Source organism: Herpailurus yagouaroundi, unplaced genomic scaffold (genome assembly GCF_014898765.1).
Source record: "Herpailurus yagouaroundi ecotype Mexico unplaced genomic scaffold, PumYag 199, whole genome shotgun sequence".
NCBI lineage: Eukaryota > Metazoa > Chordata > Mammalia > Carnivora > Felidae > Herpailurus > Herpailurus yagouaroundi.
In genome coordinates this window covers 12,073,184-12,095,182 of record NW_024412430.1, presented here as the reverse complement: position 1 = coordinate 12,095,182, position 21,999 = coordinate 12,073,184, and the positions used below count along the sequence as shown (strand labels likewise).

At 44.1% G+C, this 21,999-nt stretch overlaps 1 protein-coding gene across 2 annotated transcripts in view; it reads left to right on the top strand.

Annotated features, from left to right (window-relative positions):
* Window positions 1-21,999, top strand: part of PGM5 (phosphoglucomutase 5) — a 194,327-nt gene that overhangs the window by 118,730 nt on the left and 53,598 nt on the right. For both annotated transcript variants that reach the window (XM_040449414.1, XM_040449413.1), the window contains exons 7-8: window positions 3,476-3,591; window positions 20,022-20,157. In XM_040449414.1, the coding sequence (XP_040305348.1) occupies window positions 3,476-3,591; window positions 20,022-20,157 (252 nt within the window). The remainder of the gene's footprint in view (window positions 1-3,475; window positions 3,592-20,021; window positions 20,158-21,999) is intronic.

The window sequence follows — 21,999 nt, the reverse complement described above, 5'->3', positions numbered from 1 at the left end:
ACCGTGTTCAACGTATAGCTTCCAGGTTTGCTAGGCTTGTCCCCATGAAGCTGGCAGAAGGAGAAAGAACATGGAAGATGGGACGTTTGAATAGCCCGATCTGAACGTCACTTCCACTCAAGTTCCATTGGCTGGAACTTCACCATGTGGCCCACAGCTCACTGCGAGGCGGGGGGTCGGGAAGTGTAATCCCGCTGTGTGTCCGGGAGAAGAGATGGGTTTGTTGGTCACCTAGCAGCGTCTGCCACAGGCTTCATGGTGGCAGGGCACTTAAGATCGGTCTTGAAGTGACGTGGAGTATTTTGACAGAGATTCGAAAGCATTAATCCGGGTAAAACGCAAAGCATGAAAAAGGACGCAGGAGTAGTTGACAACAGCAAAAATGAGAGCGCACCCTCGGAAAATGAGAAATGGTCCGGTTATGAGGAGCTTGGCGTGAGCTGCGTGAGAGAAACCGATGGAACGATAGGTGGGGGCTGTTTCCAACCTGAAGCCGCATTTTTAGAGGTTTGCAACTCATCCCCAGAAGCTTACACCCACCAGGGGGCTTCTGGTTTTGTTTTGTTTTGTTTTGTTTTGTTTTGTTTTGTTTTGTTTAACTACCAGAACTCAACTCCCACTTGCAGGACAGTTGGGGTTGAGATTGATTTTCTTGCTTTTGCTTCCTACTCTGGCCTTTCCTAGAAAGTGAGTTCTTCTGTTTGTCTCCACCACGTGGTGGCAGCGGCCAAGAGGGGGTGAAGACCCTCAGTGTGAGCGGCTTCATTCTGAGCTGTCAGAAATCTCCAGGGGGGTCTCCTGTGGAAACACCAGTCTAGAGCATGGTATTTGCTGAATGCTGTGTTTGGGATGGATCCCCAGTTCCAGTAGAGGGAGGAGGGCGGTGGGGGGTGGGGGCAGGGCATTCCTTTCTTACTCTAGGACACCATCAGCTCATGCTCAGGATCCCGGGATTGAATTACCCACATTGTTATCTTAGCTTGCATAGCTGCGTCTGGGGCTCCTCTTTATAGAAATATCCGGTCCTCTAAAACTCCAGCCTCAGCCCTCAGCCTTATGACCTTCTGACAGTGATTAATTGGGAAGGGTGGGAGCTAGGGAAATCCTTTCCCCTCCCTTTAGATCTGCCAACTTGGCTTTGAACCTGCAAGAGTGTCTGAGCCAGGAAATGTATGTCCACCCTTTTCTTACCCTTGTGTCTGTTCCATGCTGCACATTCTTTTTGGCAATCATATACAGTCATATTTGCTAAATGAATTTTGACCTAGGCTTTACTCTGTGCTGACACTGGGAAGCTTCTGTGTGACTTATTCTACCTCCTTCCCTCAGCTTCTGACTATGAAATTAATGGCTGTGAAAATTTACCTTTGATCTACAGTTTGGGGAGGATTTCTTTCATTGTTCCTACCAGGATATAAGTGTGATTTGTGTATCTTTCTTAGGCCACTAAAAAAAAAAAATACACAACAGAACCTTTGATATAACCCTGGCACATCTAAAAAGTGCTTCTTTTCAAAGCAAACTTGAAAGAGATTTAGCACAAAATTTTTCAAGATCTTGAACACATGAACTATGTTTGGTATCAATGGAAAGGAAGGTGTTTGCTTTCCTGTGGCAAGGGTTTCTAGATATTCTGTTTTCTCCAGCTGGCCACAAAGTAAAACCTAAAGAAAACAAAAAAACCTAACGAAATCATGATTGCATTGTGTCCTCTGTCCTTTATGCACGTTTCTTCCTCTTCTTCACCAAGACTCCCGTCCTGGTTCCCATTCCTGGCCACCTTCTGTGCTTATACCCTTTGAAAAACTAGATCTTGTTAGCGGCAGGCATTTGGTGTCTTTTTGCTTTTTGTTGCTTGCTTGTGGGAAAGATGAAATTCGTTAGGTCATTGGTACAGAACCGGATCATTCCCCAGCATACTCTCTGAGATCTGTATGTCTCTTAAAACATTTGGGGCGACAACATGGTATCGTGGACTGGAACATGAGCAGAAATTAAGCAGAATGTGGGTCCAAATTCTAGCTCTGCCTCTTACCTCTGTGGAATCTTAAACAAAACACGTGACCTCTCTACTCTGCTGAGCCTGAATTGTGACAGCATTGATTAGTTTCAGCTGTCCTTGAAGTGGATGTAAATGGGACGCTACAGTGTGTATCTTCTTCTTCCCCGTTTCTTTTACGTGATAGAATGTGTGTGAGCTTCATTGTGGGGTTGCATGTAGCGGTGGTATGCTCAGCGAAATTTAAGGGAGCTCCTTCTATATCACAGAGCCTCTGTCCGTTCTACTCAGTGGACATCCGGGTGGTTTCGGTTCTTCTGAATCGTGATTCTGTGATCATTTTGTGTAAAATCTTGCGTTCGTATTCTGTTGCGCACTGTCCTACACTGGGCTCCCCAGGAAGCAGCTCGGAGAGAGGTTTGCTTGCGGGAAGTTTATTCCTTTCTGCCCATCCAGATCAAACGTGTCTTCAAAACCAGCACCTGCCGGGGGGAGTGAGGAAGGGGATTGGACAGAAAGAGAGAGGTTGGACTGCAGTGCAGTCACGACAAAGACCTCAGCCAACCTACGCGGATCTCTGGAGCTGAAATGGCCCTACAGAGTTAGGCCAAATAGGGGCAAGGAGGCTAGACCTTTAAATATCCCACATTGACCAGTCATTGGATGTGGACTGACCCAGGAAAGGGAGCATGATATTTTTAAAGTTTGTTTATTTATTTTGAGGGAGACAGAGACGGTGCGAGCAGGGGAGGGTCAGAGGGAGAGGGAGAGAGAGAATCCCAAGCAGGCTCCATGCTGCCAGCTGCAGAGCCTGAGGCGGGGCTTGAACCCGCAAATCGTGAGAGCATGACCTAAGCTGAAACCAAGAGTCAGACGCTTAACCGACTGAGCCACCCCAAAGTGGGGCCCCACTTTGGTGCCCCAAAGTGGTGCCCCACTTTGGTGCCCCAAAGGGAGCATGATTTTGAGTGAGACATCTCTCTTTAACAGAGAGTAGGAGACATATCTGTGAGCTGTTAGCTATCAACATTTCTAACAGCTGGTAGAGTAAGTCTTTCGATCCTAAAAGTCCTACAGTGTGTGTGCGCGCGTGTGTGTGTGTGTCTGTAGATAGTGTCCAATAATATTCCAAAGTGTTTGTAACCAACCTCCCTCTTAATTTAGATTCTGAACTCCCCAAGTGGGATCTTACCATAAAGACAAAGGAACATTTATAGAAGGGAAACATAAATGAGAATATTCTGTACGTTAACTTAATATTTTCTGTGTTATGGGGAAAGCAAAACTGAGAAACATCGGAATAGGCTATTTGTCGTTTTCTACCTTAGGGCTTAACATCCTGAAAAATGTCAACACTGACCAGAATGTTCCGAAGTCTAGTTACGGAGTTAATAAATTCTAAAGACTTCCTTCTGTGCTGAGAAAAGAAAGGAAAAGAGATATGAATTGACTGTTGCCTTGAATTTAATTTTTCAGAGTGGCCAAATCGATGAAGGTTCCTGTGTATGAGACCCCAGCTGGATGGAGATTCTTCTCAAATCTGATGGACTCAGGACGGTGCTCTCTGTGTGGAGAAGAGAGCTTTGGCACTGGTAGGTTTTTGCTGACGTAATGTTACCGGAGAGGGTGGCTATACCCTCTGTGACCCCAGTTTGGAGACCTGTGAGCCCACTGTGAATCAAATGCTAGAGGAAGAGATAATTAGAGGGAAAAAAATCAGAGAAACCTGGGGGGATATGTGCTATGATACCCTCGTCTCTTCTGTCCATTTTTTATTTTTTTTTTGGTTTTTATTTGGGTCATATGTAATTCTACTTTTAATTTTTTGAGGAACCTCCATTTTGTTTCCCATGGTGGCCGTACCAGTTTCTATTCCCGCCAACAACGCATGAGGGTTCCCCTTTTACCGCATCCTCACCAACGCCTGTTGTTTCTTGTGTGGTTGATTTTAGCCATTATGACAAGTATCAGGTGACATCTCATTGTGGTTTTGATTTACATTTCCCTGATGATTAGTGATGTTGAACATCTTTTCATATGTCTGTTGACCATCTGTGTGTCTTCTTTGGAAAAATCTCCCTTCAGGTCCTCTGCCCATATTTTAATCATTTTTTTTGGGTTTTTTTTTTTTTTTTTTTTTTTTTTTTGGTGTTGCGCTTCATAAGTTCTTTATATATTTTGGATACTTAACCCTTATCAGATATATTATTTGCAAATATCTTCTCCCATTCAGTAGGTTGCCTTTTTGTTTTGTTGATAGTTTCCTTCAACTATCAACAAAACAGCTGTGCAGAAACTTTTATTCTGATGTAGTCTCGATAGTTTATTTTTGCTTTTGTTTCCCTTGCCTTAGGAGACATATCTAGAAAAATGTTGCTATGGCCCATGTCAGAGAAACTGTCTGTTTTCTAGGATTTTTTATGGTTTCATGTCTCACACTTAGGTCTTTAATCCATTTGGAGTTTATTTTTGTGTATGATGTATATTTACCCCAAGGAAACAAAAACACTAATTTGGAAAGATATATGCACCTCCATTTTCATTGCAGCAGTATTTACAATAGCCAAGATATGGAAGCAACCCAAGTGTCCATTGACAGATGAATGGATAAGGAAGATGTGGTGTAGTGTGGTGTGTGTGTGTGTGTGTGTGTGTGTGTGTGTGTATACATACATACATACATACATACATACATACATACATACAGTGGAATATTACTTAGCCATAAGAAGAATGTGACCTTGCCTTTTGTAACAACATGGATGGACCCAGAGGGCACTGAGTGAAATTGGTCCATCAGAGAAAAGCAAGTACTGTATGATTTCACTCCAGTGTAGAATTTGAGAAACAAAACAAATGAATAAAGGAACAAAGATACAAGCCAGAAAACCCTCTAGATTCCTTTTTAAAAAAATTTCTTTATTCTTGAGAGAGAGAGAGAGAGAGAGAGAGAGCAAGTGGGGGAGGGACAGAGAGAGAGAGGGAGACAGGACTCAGGACCTCTGCTTAGTACTGATGTAAGATTCTGGGCCCAGAAAGGTTTCCTACCCTTTCTCCAAAGGGAGAAGGTTTTTGCTTCAAACCCTATTCCCGTAGCAATGGATTTTTGCATGGGCTTTCAGGATGAGAAAGTTTGCAACTTGTGCCTCCGAAAGTTTAAGCCTTTTGTTTCCTGTGAAGGAAAGTTTTGGGGAACTCAAAGGGCTTCATGCTTATGTCTCAGAAGCTGCTCCTTACTTGCATGCCTGCACCACCATATCTCTCTCTCTCTCTGTTTCCAGTCTTTTCTGTGATCACCCAGTGACTTGGAAGTGTGTCCCTTGTTTCTGGGGATTCCAAGCAATTTTAAACTAACATGACTAACATGACTATACTTGGCCTTTAAGAATTTTTGAGCCTCTTATGTGACTTCTTAGTTTTTACTTATACGGAAGCATCCTCTTTTTCCTATGCTCTCCCAGAGGGGTGACAGTTTTGTGTCTTGTTTCTCCTCGAAAGGGGTTGTCAGTTTTTGGAATTCACTTTATTTGCCTCGTGACCTCAGGTTTCTGATGGGTTCAAGAAAAGTTATGATTTGGTAGGTTTCTGGCCTTTTCTTATTACTGGGATAGGAGTAACATTCTCTTGGAGATTTCTACATCCTAAACAGAAATGCAGAAGTGGAATTCCAAAAGTAATTTTTAAATCATTTCTCTCCTATTCTCACCCCTTCCTTAATAGTTTTTTCCAGTTGGGATCCAAAGATCTTTAATTTTAATTTTTTTTAATGTTTTATTTATTTTTGAGACAGGGAGAGACAGAGCATGAACAGGGGAGGGTCAGAGAGAGGGAGACACAGAATCGGAAACAGGCTCCAGGCTCTGAGCTGTCAGCACAGAGCCCGACGTGGGGCTCGAACTCATGGACCGCGAGATCGTGACCTGAGCCGAAGTCGGCTGCTTAACTGACTGAGCCACCCAGGCACCCTGGGATCCAAAGATCTTAATATTATAACTTATTGATATCTCTTAACTATCTTTTATCTTTTATTTTTTTATGCTTATTTATTTTGAGAGAGAGATTGAGTGAGCAAGGGAGAGGAAGAGGGGGAGAGCATCCCAGGTAGGCTCCACGCTGTCGGTGCAGAGCCTAATGTGGGGCTCGAACCCACACACTGAGATCATGACCTAAGCTAAAACCAAGAGTTGGGTGCTCAATCACTGAGCCACCCAGGTGTCCCCTCTCTTAAGTATCTTTTAATCTGCATATCGTCCTTTCACGTGTTCTCTAATTTATTAATTGAAGAAACTGGGCCATATATCCTACAGAGCTTTTAACAGCTTTGATTTTAATGTGGATATCCTCGTTTTTCTTTCCAATTTCTTTGGTGCATATTCATATAAGGAGAAGCTATTGATTAATATGCCTTGTCTCTGAGGTGAAACCACCTTAGGACATTCTATTATTAATAGATATTTTCTTCTCTAGCATTTTCTTTTCTAAAAACTCTACAATCTCTTGTGACTTTTTTAAAGGTATACAGTCATATAATCTATGACTGAAAGATTTCTTATATTTCGTTTTTTAATAGTTATACCTCTTATGTCATATTCTTATTGCATTAGGTATAATCTTCAAAATTGTATTTTAAAATAATGGTGATAACTCATGACTTTAATGGAAACGGATTGACTATTTTACTGTCTGTTGTGGTGATTGCTTTTTGATGGGGGTAAAATCTTTATCAGGTTTATGTAGATAATTTTTCCCATTCTCATTTTAGTTAGAATCTTATTAGAAACAGCTGTTGGATTTATCAGGTGCCCTTTCAGGACCTAGTGATGCACTAATACTTCCTTTTCTATTTTATTATGAACGTTACGAAATATCATGATCGAGGTGCGGATGTCAAACCATCCTTGAATTCCTGAGACTAAAGTCCTGTTTGGTCATGCTTAAACAGATTGCTGTAAAACCACGTTAACTGGTCATAATGACAGCACTTCAGGCTATGTTGGGGTTCTGAAGAAATTTCATCCTGGGCAGTTTTCTTCTCTTACCCAAACTGGTTAGACCCTGAACTAGAAGGTATTTAGAATACGAGTGCTTAAGATCACACCTTAAGAAACTCAGGTCTTTGGTTACATAATTAGAAAGATGCACAGATGATATTCTACAATGCACAAACTTTAAGTGTCCATGATGGAGGAATAGCAAAAATGCTGTGGGAGATGGGAAAATGCTTTGGGACTGGAGGTTCAAAGGAGACTCCAGGAAAGATCTGGAAGCTGGGCTAGTTCTTAAAGAATGGGAAGGATTTGTACACACAGAGATGAAAGGACCGGGCCTTGCCAGATGGAGGGATCGATGCCAAGAAAGAAAAGCGAGGTTGGAGTGCAGGGGATATGTGTTACCAGTAGCCAGTTGTTTGGTTTGTCCGAAGACATGTTTTCCAAATACGAATCAAGACTCATTTGGGGTCATGAGATTAGTGAAATGTCATGAGCAGCTTGTGAAAAGCAACTGAGTAGGCTAGAAACCTGTTGGAATGTATCGTGTTTAGTAAAGGTAAACGTTTATTCTGAGAAGTGTGTGTATATAAATGTGCCCACAAGTATCTATGTGTATACTTGGTCTCCTTGTAACGTGTGCTTATTGTGGGCCGTGGCCAAAAATTTCTGGAAAAGACGGGCCTGTAGCGGAGGTCAGCAAACGTTTCTATAAAGGGGTTGGAGAGTAAACGCTGAGGATTTTGCAGACTACTGCCTCTTTCGCGGTTCCTCAGCACTGCCCCTGTAGCACAGACGTGGCCACAGACAATACATAAATGGACAAGGAGGGCTGTGCTTCGGTAAAAACTTACGTAGAAAAATAGGCAAACCTCTGATGTGTAGGATGGGTTAGAGGAGGGATTATCAAGAAGCAGTACCAGGAGGAGAGGTGAGGAGGGGTCAGTTTGTGAAGCCCTTCACCTGCCTAGCTGAGACGATGGGGCATGATTCGACCGGAACTGGGAAACCGTGTTCTGCACTGAAGGGACTTCTGCTTGCAGACACCTTTCAGAGCCCAATGCGGGGCTCGAACCCACGAACCGGGAGATCATGACCTGAGCCAAAACCGAGAGTCAGATGCTTAACCCACTGAGCCACCCACGTGCCCCTACTTGCAGGCACCTCTCGGCAAACTTTGCTCTCGGACAGTTACGCAGATTGCAACTCGTAGGCTGGCCGAGGAGGGGATTTTAAAAGTCTCTCGCAGTCGGGCTTAGTTACCAGTTTTTCCTTTTAAGGAGCATGAGGCATTGCCGCCTCCGCCATTCTTCAGGTTCGGGTGACTTTAGCTTCATTAGCCTGATTTGACAGATAGAGCTCCTGAGCCCCAGAAGTAGTGAAGTGACTCACATGGGGCCCCCTGGCTTGGAAAATGTCCCCGCTTGAATTACATGACCGTTGACCTGAAAGACTGGTTTCATGCCCTACACTGTGCCATTTTCCACCGTGTCGATCAGTCTTTCTGATGAAAGCATTGACGAATTTTATTTTTCAAGCACTCAGCAGTAAAGGACTATTAGGTGGCCTCAGTAGCTGGACCACTCAGTCTTGCAAGGAGAAAATAGCTTCATTCTGCTCTTATTCTGGGCTTTATTAATGCCAGTTTTTGAGAAGCACTGACCTGGTGTGTCAGAATCACCTGGGAAACTTGCTAAAAATGCGTATTTTCTATCCTACCCTTACTTGGAATATCAGGAAGGGTGGGGCCTGAGAATCTGCATTTTAAATGAGTATAGTTGTGTGGTTTTTTTACAGTTTGTTTATTTTTGACAGAGAGAGTGTGTGTGTGTCTGCATGAGCACGTGTGTGTGCGCACAGGTGTGGGGGGTGCGCAGAGATAGAGAGAGAGAGAGAGAGAGAGAGAGAGAAAGAGAATCCTAAGCAGGCTCTGCACTGTCGCTGCAGAGCCCTATACAGGGCTTGAACTCATGAACCATGAGATCGTGACCCGAGCCAAAATCAAGAGTCAAACACTCAACTGACTTAGCCACCCAGGTGCCCCTGTGATTTTGATGTGCAGTCAAGAGTAGAAACCATGGCTCTAGTGAAAACCAGTATTTTTGTTGTCTTCAGGAATGATAGAAAGAGTATCCTTGATGTGCCACGGGGTGTGGTCCAGGAAGTCTAGAGACCCCAAAATGTGAGGCTGATGAGTATATTCAAGACCCTTACCTGTCAGTCACAAACAAGCCGCACGGCCTCTCTGACGCTCAGGTCCAGTCTGTAAAAGTCAGCTGATCACAGGAGTTCCCTACCTTCCTTGAGACGTGATTTTCAGAAACAAGTGAGCTAACTAAGGGAGGAGAGAGTGACAGATGGAAAGTTTTAGACCTGAGACTGCAGAGGTGCTTCTAAAAGTATCCAAGCTTTCTGGAGTGGAGGCCTTTTTCTGTGTCCCCGGGGCATGGATCTGTGCACCAACTAGGAATGCATATTTCAGTGCCAAGAGAACTTGAAAATATAGATCTGACTCAGGCGCAAGAATGTGAAGCTTTTTTTTCCAAGATGAGCAAGATGTATTCTGAGCGGAAGTTTCCCTTGCCAGCTTCTTGAGCTCCTAGAACTTTCCAAAGTGACAAGCTGGTCATAGGATCGGAGTTCAAGCTTCTCTCCTATGGAAAGGTCCAGATCCTGGACACTAAGAAACCTGTATTTATGACTCTGTCAGAGAACCAAAGTCACTTAAGAAGCCAGACCATCTTTTGTGCTAGGACTGGTACTCACCTACTTCCTGGGGAGAGCCTTGGAAAACTACTTTATCGAGAGAAGGGGTGCTTTATAAATTCTCAGATCTAAAGAGAAGAAAACTATTGATCTAGATGGCATTCTGGCTACTTTTTTAAAGTTCTGAATTTGAAGGAATCTGGACTCGTTCTCATACACAAAAGGGGACAAATGAAACAAAACTAAGGTCAATAAAACCAAAATTTTGGAAGATTTTTTTTTTTTTTTGGCATTTGTTGATGAGGCTCTACTGGTTTCCATCATTGACATCAACTTTCTAAGAAGTGATACCATTTTGAGAATGTATGAATTGTTACAGCCCGAAGCATCTTCCCTTACGGGCAACACAGAAGAATCACTATGTTCACGAAAGCCTGGGTGAGCTCCAAGCTTGAACACCATCTTGAAAATTACTATTACTTTTATTATATATTTTTAAAAAGCTAATGTCAGCAGTCATACAAATTTGTCAAATCAAGCAATACAACAATGTTTATTATTGCCAAGGAAGCGCTCTCTGTGGAGTTTCGCGCAATAATAATAATCTCTTTGAATGAGCACTGAGTATGTACTAGAGCATTGCTATGCCTTTTGTGTGCGTCCATTCTCGAAGATTCGGAATTGAATCCAGGTAAAAAGGGAGAGACCCAGAGTATGTGTGTATTCCACATCACAAGAAATTTCGAATTTTTGAGATGGGTTCAGTCCCTCTGCATGCCATGCAGAAATTCTAAATGCCTCGAGGACAGGGGCCATGACTATTTTGTTCAACTCTATTTCTCTGATATCTGGCAGGCCTTGAGTGTTTGCAGGTTAGATGGAAGGATAGAAAGAGGGATGGAATAATGGAAGGAAGTTCAGGTAGGAAGAAGAAATAAAGGATAGAAAGAAGCCTGGAAAAATGGATGGAAAGTGGATGAATTGAAAGAAAGAAAGAAATAAGGAGGAAACAAAGAATTTCCATTTTGATATTTCTTCTTTGCATTGTTAGTACTTAACGTTTTTGGCATTTTTTTTTTTTTAATTTATTTTTGGGACAGAGAGAGACAGAGCATGAACGGGGGAGGGGCAGAGAGAGAGGGAGACACAGAATCGGAAGCAGGCTCCAGGCTCTGAGCCATCAGCCCAGAGCCCGACGCGGGGCTCGAACTCACGGACCGCGAGATCGTGACCTGGCTGAAGTCGGACGCTTAACCGACTGCGCCACCCAGGCGCCCCACGTTTTTGGCATTTTTGAGTGGATATACTTCTGGAGATCGGGGCATTTCTATCCCAAGATTTGGGAGGGTTCATAAAAACAAATGTAGACCAGTTGAAAGGGATTGGGGGAGGGGTTTTATGAAGTACAGTAAAATCAGAGTTACGTAACATTTAAAAATAAAGTTTTGGTAATTTCAGTCATCGTGTAATGATTAGCGCAAATTATTAGCTAACAAAGGGCAGAATTCTAGGAAGACTCCTTCCCCAAACCTGTGTTAATGAATGGATTTAAAATTTTAAATAGTATTAAGTATTTGTAATTTGCTTGCTTTACTTACTTATTTCCTGTGTGTGTGTGTGTGTGTGTGTGTGTGTGTGTGTGTGTGTGTGTGTGGTTGTTGACAGTAAATAGCTGCAAATAGCCACATGTTCAACAGTGGGCTATGTTCTAGCTTTAGTGAGCTTTTGTAAGTGTTAAATTCTTACAGCCTTCAACCTAGACATTCTCTGCTCTATTGTCTTACGGTTTATAGTATTGACTTCTTTTCCAGTTGCTTTATGAAAGGAAATGTTCTTTCCCCTAATAGTGGTATAGTTTATAACACCTCCTGGGCCATGCCTTTCCTTTTGTTTATATTTCACACAAGACCTATGTACATCCCAACTCGAGACTGGGTTCACAGTATTGCTGTTGAGCAAATATTGAATAGGTTCAACTGTCTCTTATTAGACAACGATGTTACTTAACATTGTACACTTTCCAAAAGGTAAAATAAGGGCAAATTTTAGTCCATTCCCCGTCTAGACGATCACAAACTCTACAATGGGCTGTTTCCACTTCGGTAATTGGGACAGGCTGTGTGCACATGCGCAACTCAATCTAGTCCAGACCACAGTGCAGAGGGGCTCTGGTTGACATCCCCAAGGGCCTCCTCATAAAGTCTGAAAACTGAAACTCCCTTCTTGCCCATCCACAAACTATCTACCCCTGTGCTGGGAAACAGATCTCCACCTGGAATGGGAAGAATGTCTCTATCATATAAAATCCTTTTCTTGGGATCTCCCCAGTTCCAGTTGCATTGACCTTTCAATTCATCTTCTGAGCTGATGAAAAGTAGCAGGAGAGGGTGTGGGATGCCTACGTGTGAAGCAGAAGCAAAGGGGTGGATCTCGGAGGCTGTGTCCACACTTCCCAGTGCATTCTGGGACTGAGAAATCACTGTCCCCAGCCACAGATCGAAGGAGTCTAGATAGACCATGGGTTTCTTTTCATAGTGACTACTAAGAGACTTCCAATGAGGGGGCCCATCCCTTGGTATTTAAGATGCTGTTCCTAAAATTATTCTTGGAGGCTTCCCCATCTGCTCTCTAGTAGTTGCTAGGTGGCTCCACTGAGAACAAAGTATAGTGACTATGGTGGTTATGCCCTGTGGTTGCAGACTTTAAACCCTCTGGAGAAATTTCTGGTTCAGCTTGTGACCTGTCAAAGAGTAGTTCCCAGGGAGTTGTGTTGTTTTCATGAGCACTGGTGACAAAGAAAGAGGGTGGGATGTATGAGTTAGCAGATCCCGCTGTGCCTTACCTTCCTGTGCTTCTGTGCTCACGCGAGGGAATTGTGTCAGCTGACCAGCCACCATATTGTTAATGCTTTCGCCTCCTCTGGGATGGATGGCTTGACTGCCTCGGGGCACATGTTAATGAAATAGTGCTTGCTAATACCTATTATTTCTTGAGCACCTCCTAAGTGACAGATGCCATGCTTAGGGCCTCCTATACATTATTTCACTGAGATTTCTCGACAATGAAGTGGAGACCATACAGTAATTGAGGTTTAGGGAAGAAGATCAAGCCAAAAGCCAATGGCCAAGATAACACTGACAGAGTCAGCATTCAAACCCAAACTCACTGGCTCCATAGGACCCCGCTGTCCCTGTTTAAGGAAATGCAGAGGGGTCATTTACTCCCATGTGGTTATTCTTTTAGATGGGGATGGCATGAATGTCAGGGGACTTGGGAGAACGGTGTCATAGGAACAGCACCGCACCAGGAATTAAGACCTGGCTTCAGTCTCTACTCCCCCTCTGTGTGGTGGAACTGCCTTACACAGACGGCTTAGCTTCTCTGGGCCTCAGTTTTTCAATGGGATGATCTGTGACATTTTTTTTCCAATGTAGCACTCGGGCTGCTTCTAGCTCGCTAGCTCCTTTTAGTGAGGAGTGAATCCGATGAATTAGAGCAAGCTACATACTAGGGTCTCACTCGGTCATTCATTTATTCATTCAATGAATATTTACTTCATACCTTCTATGAGCCAGGGCTCAGAGAGTGATGCGTAATTTCAGACACAGTCCCTTCCCTCAAGGAGCCTACTGGGTATCGCCATGATCAGGATGTTAGTCAAATGCCCTGCAGTATATTTGTATCAAACACTGTCGTTGTCGTCTCGTCGCCATCATCATCATTGTCATCATCAAATATATTGCTATATAACATTATTGGTTGGGATCCGTGTTGGCCACAGCTCATTCTACATCTGCAAGTTACTGCCATCCCACCTTTCTGAGCTGACAGCTGGCTCTTGTATACTGCGGATATATATCCTGACCCGCTTATACACGGAATAGTTGTGCTGTTCTCCAGTTGGTGGAAATTTTAGAGCATTTGCTTTTAAAAAGCATCCATTTTTAATCATGGAAAAGTGATGGTTTTTCCACGAGCCTCGCTTTTTGGCAAGATGTGAAAAGCTGAATGTAAGTGGTTCGAAACATGGCGGGGGGGGGACAAACAACACCAGCCCCCCAAAACCAACCTGTCCCAGTTCTATGGCATGTTTTCAAATCTCCCATTCACCTGCGAAGGGTGTCTCCCCATTTTTCCTCATAACACCCTCTTTAGAGAAGACAAACCCTTGTCATTGGTGGATAAAAAGAGGATGGGAAGAATTTCACTGCAAATGAGTGAAAACTGCATCCATAAATGGAAAGGCTGAATCGATATGAGGAGAAAAGCAGAGGGAAATTGGCAACTTTCCCTGACTCTCTAGTGTGAGAAGGAAGAGGTGCGTGTTTGTGTCCCTTATCTTCAGAGGGTCTGCCTCTGCCTCAGCCGTGTGGGGCATTTCCCCTGCTGTGTTGCAGCCCCCAAGGACCACCGTCGTTCCTGGGCTTTCTGGTGGTAGTGAAACCCATCAGCGGGAGAGCCAAACTGCCCAGGTCTGAGTCTTGTTTTCACCCCTTAGTTACCATGTGACCTTGTACAAATGGCCTACCCGTCATCTCTTATTTGTAAAAAGAGCAACTCAGTTGTGGAAATCAGCTCATCGATGTGTGAAGGAAGGTACTGAGTATGGTGCTTGGAGCTCTGCTGTTCTAAGAATGGAATGGAATCCGCTTTGTAATCCTCCTTCAAAAGCCAGTGCACATACCTCCCGTCGTCGTTTCTGGTTCCACGAACTGTGTGTGCTATGGCAGGTGCTGAACCTGCACCAATGCCCAAAACCACCAGGGACCCCTTTGAGCAAGTGGCCTTTCTTATTAGGTGACCAACCATCCCGGTGCGCCTGGGACTCAGAGGTTTTTGGGGATGTGGGACATTTACTCCTGTAATCGGTAGAGTCCCAGGCAAATGGGGATGCGTTGGTGACCCCGAAGTTGGCAAAACCCTCATAAGTTTTTCAGACAAAAAGGGCAGAGAGGAGGCATAATACTGAAGCCGAGTCCAGCAAAAGCCACCCGCTTGAGCAAGGCCAGTGGCATCCCCTGAACTATAGACCGGTGGCCTCTTTCTTCGTCACCATAGTTGAACAAAAAGAGGGAGAGGCTTAATTCACTACCCCTAAGCAATGTGTCCCTCATATAGAACTGTTCTGACCACTCTTCTTCTAGAGCAGAGGCTCTCAACCCTGGCTGCCCGTGAGAATCACCCGAGGAACTTGAAAAAAAATCCTGATGCCTGGATCCCATTGCTAGAAATGCTGATTTTAATGGCCCGGAATGAGGCCTGAGCACTGCTCTTTTCCAGAAGTTCTTCAGGTGATTCCGATGTGCAGCCGGGATACAGAATCACTAACCCCTGTTCCAGCTTGGGGCCGGTAACAGGTGCAAAATGATTTATATTTTCCTAATTGACAAATTCAGACTTGCCTGATGTGAGTCTCAGCTGAAATGACTTGATCTCTTGGCAACATGTGTGATGTTCTATTGAGTTGATTTGCCCGGGCTGGGATTTCCATTTGAAAAAAATTCCTTTGAGATGATTGAGTCCTCTCTTTGTTTTCCCCTTTCCTCTTGTGAGGCCACTATACTTACCCGTGTACTGCCTGGCTCAAAGTAATTACAGTTTTAAAGCTGAGAAAATGCAAAGTTGAATTTGGGTAGCGGGGGGATAGGGAGATTTCTGATGAGAAACAAACAAACAAACATCTTTTTTTTGTACCAACTTTTGCTGAAAGAGAGAAAGCAAGTGGTGGGGGGCGGGGAGGGCAGAGAGAGAGAGGGAGACGCAGAATCCGAAGCAGGCTCCAGGCTCTGAGCTGTCAGCACAGAGCCCGATGTGGGGCTTGAACTTACTAACCGTGAGATGATGACCTGAGCCAAAGTCAGACACTTAACTGACTGAGCCACGTGGGCACCCCCATTAAATGCATATTATTAAGTGCAAGAAGCCAGACTCCAGAGGCTCCATTCTGTGTGAGCCCAACTGTGTGATAATCTGGAAAATGCAAAACTATGAAGACGGCAGAGAGATTAGTAGTTTGCCATGTTTTTCAGAATCATTGAATGTTCTCCAAGAGCGAACCGTAGCATTAACTATGGACTTCAGGTGATAGTAACGCATGAGTGTATGTTCAACAGTTATAACAAATGTCCCACCGGAATGGGATTGGTGATAGTGGGGAATGTTGTGTTTGTGTGGGTACTCCCTGTACTTTTCATTCCCATTTGCTGTGAGGTTGAAGGTAGGCTCAAAACTAAGCTTCTGCAGCTTCCCCCAAGGCCAAGGTGGACAGTTCAGCTTCACACCCCCTTGCCCGTCCCTACTTTCTGGTAGTTACTAAAACCTTACAGGACACTCCTGATTCGAGTCCTGTGAGACCCCCATGGAAGATGGTCGTAGTCAGTCTCTGTGTTCTAAAAAGCTATTACTCGGGGCGCGTGGGTGGCTCAGTCGGTTAAGCGTCCGACTTTGGCTCGGGTTGTGATCTCACAGTCTGTGAGTTCGAGCCCCATGTTGGGCTCTGTGCTGAACGCTCAGAGCCTGGAGCCTGCTTCAGAGTCTCTGCCTCCTCTCTCTCTGCCCCCCCCCCCCCCCCCCGCCACCTCATGCTTCGTCTCTCAAAAATAAATAAGCATTACAAAATTAAAAAAGTAAATAAAACACTAGTACTCACTGGAAGAAATGGGATGATTGATAGGTTCAAAGCTCATCACCTCTTCATAAGGGGTAGCGATCCCTTTAATATCCCAACTAGCTCTTTCATAAATGGAAGTGAACGGCTTCAAATGTGCATTTCTACACACCACCAAAAACTGGAAAAGTTTATTTTTTTCTTATAATGAAAAAATACATGTTTATTGCGGAAATAGGACCGAAGAAGAAAACACCTGCGATTCTACCACTTGGAAGATAACCACTGTCAGTGGTTTGGTGGTCATACTCCCCTTTACCTGTGCACATACCCATAGACATATCTACAAACATTTTTCTTCAAAAATATACCGAATATTCCTTCTTGGTAAACCGATTTTTTCCATTTGTGAGAATCGGATGAGCATCCTTCTTTCTTCTTCACTTCTTTGCACAATAAACTTTTGGATGGATTCTCCACAATTACCCTGGTGTTTAACAATTAGCATTTATTTTTTCCAATTTTCCTCTCTTAGCTGCTTTAGCAAATGTCCTTGTGACTGAAGGGTAAAAAAAAAAACAAAAAAAAAAAGAATAGCTGGGTCCAAAGTTGGGTGATACTTTAAGACTCTTGATTATTATTGCCAAACTATTCTTAATCTTTATTTATTTTTGAGAGAGTGAGAGAGAGACAGAGTGAGAGCAGGGGAGGAGCAGAGAGAGAGGGAGACACAGAAACCGAAGCAGGCTCCAGGCTCCGAGCTGTCAGCAAGGAGCCCGACGCGGGGCTCGAACCCACGGACCGTGAGATCATGACCTGAGCCGAAGTCGGACGCTCAACCGACTGGGCCCCCCAGGCGCCCCTATTGCCAAGTTATTCTTTCCAACTGTACACATTTACATGGTTTCTTTGCTGTTATTCCCCCTCCCCTGGTCTTTGCTCATTTGACAGTCCCCAAACATTATCCCATTTTGTGGATTTTGACTCCAGCGAGACTGACCGTTTGTTCAGATGTTAACTGTCGGTATTTTTCTCTTAAAAATTGCTCATTTCTGCCCTTCCACACGGTTACCTGTTGGGATTTCTCTTTTTCTCATTGACTCATAAAATATTTTCAAATATGAAGTACACTAGTGTGCTTATAAGTAAGCAGTGGGAACATTTCTCCCCTCTGTTTTTACCCTGTTTATGGTGGGGTTTCAGAAAACCGTTTGATACCTGTGTGTTATCTGTATTTCTTGTTTAATTTACCTGTCACTGATATGGCATTATAGTTCATTTGCTTTAAGGAATTATCAAAAGGAGGGTTGTATCCCCCAAACCCTCTCCAAAGCATCCCATGAGCATCCAGCGGAAACACGTATAATTGCAACATCATCAGTGTCTCTCTCCCCACCTCAAAGAGCTACAGAGAGCACAGTTCGTTTTACTAGATCGTTGGCCCTGATGAATTCTGGCGAATGTTTAACTTGCAGGCAAGGCTATCCAAGCCAACTCAACATCTAGTCTGAAGTTGGCTACAAATGGTTGAGGTAGGTTTTTTGTTTTTGTTTTTGTTTTTTTCTTTTCCAATCCTGCTAGAAGAACTTTATGTCTCTTCTCATGAATTATGACATCTTGTCTTACTGAGTTAATAGTATCTAATGGTTCCGTCTCCAGGTAACGTAATCCAGCTGGAAATGCAAGGTGTGCGGAGCCCATGTTTGAAAACAAAAGAGTATTTTTCTCCAGCCAGTAAATAAAAGTGATTTTTCAGCTATAAAAGGACAAAAGGTTTTGAAATGATCCCACTGGGCAGGGTTTCCTCGACTTGTTTTTTTTGGCACTGAGCCATGGAGCTAACCCAGCATCTTCCAGACTTCTTCCATTTTTGTAGCAGCGGGAAGAGTTTCTAGATAAGACCGGAGTACCCCCCTGCACCCCCTGCTCGCCGCGGCGTGATGATTCACGCCTCGGCTCCTCTCACCCTAGAAGCAGCTGCAACCTAAAAGTGTCATCAGCAGATTATTGATCAGCATGTAGGAAGAACCGAACAATGATCGTTTTTCCCTTTAAATATCTTCACTGCCCTCTCAAGGTTGTATGTTTTTCTTCTCAAGGAAACGCATTTAACATTTACCACTGCAAACGTAACGAGACGAGTAAACGGCTCATAGCTCCGTTGAGAAGTTGTCACGAATGTCTAACTCAACGGACATATTGTCTCATTCTCTTTCCAAGGTTTAAATAGCTCTGGCACATCGGGTCTTCCTTTTTGATTTTCTGTACGTGTTTTCATGGCCCTGAAACCTGAGAGTGCTGTTGTCCATTCTCATTGCTCTACTGTAAGAAGAGATGGTCCTCCCCTGGTCACGGTCCCCTTTCTTACGATATTGCTGTTGATAGTGTCAGAGGATGAAATTATATGAATAGTTGAGAGCGATCTGCCTCCAGGTACGTATTAAGGAATCAGAGCTTCGAGCTGGCCAATAGACAAGTGCTTCCGTGGGCCTCTCGCACATTCACCTGGTTCTTTTTGCGCAGAAAGTTACCTGTTTAGCTGGCGCTTCTCTTTCCTGTGAATGCCGCAGTACAGACTGCCTCTCTTTCTATAGCGTAGCCGGTAGGATCAAGCTTCCCAGTTTATTCCTGCATCAGGGACTTTGCGGTTGCTGTCCCTTGGCTTGAAACGCTTTGTCCCCACCTCTCAGCATGGCTGACTCCTTCTCAAGTGTCCGCCCAGATGTCATCACCTCTGCGAAGCTGACCAAGACCATCTGTGTTCATTTCCTAAGGCTGCCGTCGCGAAGTCTCACAGACGGGGTGGCTTAGCACAACAGAAATTTACTGTCTCACTGGAGGCTACAAGTCCAAAATCAAGATGTTGGCAGGGTCATCCTTCCTTTGAAGGCCCTAGGGGAGAATCCTTCCTTGCTTCTTTCTGATGGCTGCGTACGTTCCCTGGCTTAGGGTAGCGTAATTCCGATCTCTGCCTCTGTCTTTATGTGACCCGCTCCTTTGAATTTCTCCTGTCTGTGTCTTCTCTTCTTCTAGGAACACTTTTCATTGGATTTAAGTTCCACCTGGATAATCCAGGATCATCTCATCTCAAGATCCTTAATTACATCTGCAAGACCGTTTCCCCAAATAAGGTCACATTCACAGGTTCTGGGTGAACACATCTTTTGGGGACGCCACTGTTAGCCCTACTATAGATAAACTACTACTCTAGATCAAGCAATTCTTGCTGCTGTCGTAGATGTGACGCCATCACTCAGTTTATTTTTCTCATCGCCCTTGTCCTTATTTAATGCATCTGTTCTCTTGTCTACGTCTCTGTTGCCTGTCTCTACCCACATGAATTCAAGCTTTGCGAGTAAAGAGCTATCTTACTCACTGCTCTGTCCCTAACACCTAGACCAACGGTTGGTGTATTGTAAGTGCCACCAAATATCTACCGAGTGAGCGATCCCCATTGGGCAAACGTAATCTCAGCTTGACTCTTTGGTACTTTTAACAACGTCCAGGAATTTAGTTTGTTTTCTGATGTTATTTTATGTTATTTGAATTTCTGTTGGCTGTTTTTGGAAACGCAAGGGTATCGTGGGACGTATATTTATCACGATGGATAAATATGCCCAGCCATTTCAACATCCCATTGCTAACTGGTCTTGATAGTTCATTGAGATTTTACTTTTTCCCCAGGAACAAAGCCTCAGCAACATATTTCTTTCTCCCTTAGGCTCTGATCACCTCCGGGAAAAAGATGGCCTCTGGGCGGTCTTGGTCTGGCTTTCCATTCTGGCTGCCCGGAAGCAGAGTGTGGAGGAAATTGTCCGAGATCACTGGGCCAAATTCGGCCGCCACTATTATTGCAGGTGAGAAGGGTAAGGACGCTCGGGGGGACTATTGTTAAGGAAAACTGGTGGGCTAGAACCATAAGAAGGAGGCATCTTTCAGGACAATCTGAGGAACGTGGGGGCTGGAGCCCCTGATAGGTGCTTGGGGGTCATGTCAAGGACACCCAAACTGGAAGGCACAAATGTCCCCTCCCTTAGTGACCTTCCTCTGTAATCTTTTCATCAGTGTCTATAAAGTGGGCAGCCATCCCAGGAGGGAATCTGAACTGCAGAGCCTTAAAAGTCCTTTGGTGCCCAAGAGAGTTGTATAATCCCATCAGGGACTTTCCTTGTTGGTTCTCCACCCATAATTATCAAGGCAGGGAGGCAGAGATCAAAGCTTCACAGGTTAGAACGCTTCTGTGATCCTCTCCTTCCCTCTGCCTTGTTTTCCCACTAATGGTCCCAACAACGTCTAAGGTGCCTGAGCTGGTTCCCTCTGAAGAGGCCACATGGTCCAGGAGCCCCAGATTTTGCTAAAAGTTTGTCCCTGTGGAAAGAGATACAGAAAACGGAAGTGCAACCCTGGGAGGGAGGAAGGGAGAAGGTCAATGGCTGAGCGCTCAGGGTTGGGAGCCTGTATCGCTTTCCTGTTTTTGAAGTAGGTGAGGGGTCACAGTCTTCTGGCTGCAAGGTTGCCTGCTAGATATGTGTCCCTAGATATGCTAGGTTTGTGTACCTAGTGCCAAGCTGTGGATTTGGGGAAGCAGTGGCAGAAATGGCTGTCAACTGTGGAGAACCTGGGAGTGGGGCAAGGGGATCCTTGAGTATTCTCAGAGACGATGTACTGAAACCAGAAATTGTGGCTCATTTGCTTTGTTTGTGAATAGTTAACTACTTGGGATGTTTGGTTACGTTTCAAGAGCTTAAGGAACAGAACGAAAGCTCTAGACTTGCCTTATAAGGTGATTGTTTCTTGTCTTAAGAAGTCATTTAGCTAGATACATATCAGAGAATAAGAAAGCCTGTGATAGGATTCCTTACAATCTAAAGGATCTTGGCGCTCTGGGAACAGTTGACAGTGTTATAACCGTCTTTGTTCGTGTCCAGTTAAGAAGGCAGAGGTTGTAATCGCCTGAAAACCGCCTCAAATTATTCCTTGTACTATAAAACAAAGACTCTCAAGGCAGGTGGGAATTTGTTTTACTTACCAGTGTTTCTAACAAGTGCCAAAAAATCCTGATTGTTGTGGGCCTTTTTGGCATACCAAGGAACTAATTGGCACAGCAAGGCTTTCTATTGCATGAAGCCGTTCCAAAAAAGCCCAACCTGATAAACTATGTTATGATTGCCAGCCTCTGGCTTAGTGAGATCACTCTGAGTTGGGGATGTGTGCCTCATAATTCGTGCAATGATTATCTAGCTCTCTGCCAGGGTTTTGAAGACATGGTGTTATGATAAGTGTATTTATAATACGGTTCATTTGTGTGTGTGTGTGTGTGTGTGGCCAAGAGCTTACATGATAATTACTTTTTTCATAACAAATACCATATTAGAGAATATAATGCGATGGAGATTTAAATTCTTGTAGGACATTGAGTTATGTTTCAGATTTCTGTCCAAAAAGATCACAGAGATAAAGGAAAAGGGAGGAGAGACTAGGTAGAATGAAAAGTAAACCCTTTTTCTTTCAGGGTCTAGCAAATGCAGGTTGTGAAACAGAATGACTTCTAGCTGTTTTGTTTTTTGTTTGTTTTGTTGTGTTTTTTGGTGGGGAGGAGAAAATAAAAACAACTTTGGCTTAACTATTTCTGAGCCTGAAGTCGTATGTGAGCACCCAGACGGATTTGCCTCATACGAGTGGACCCCAGAAGGAATTCT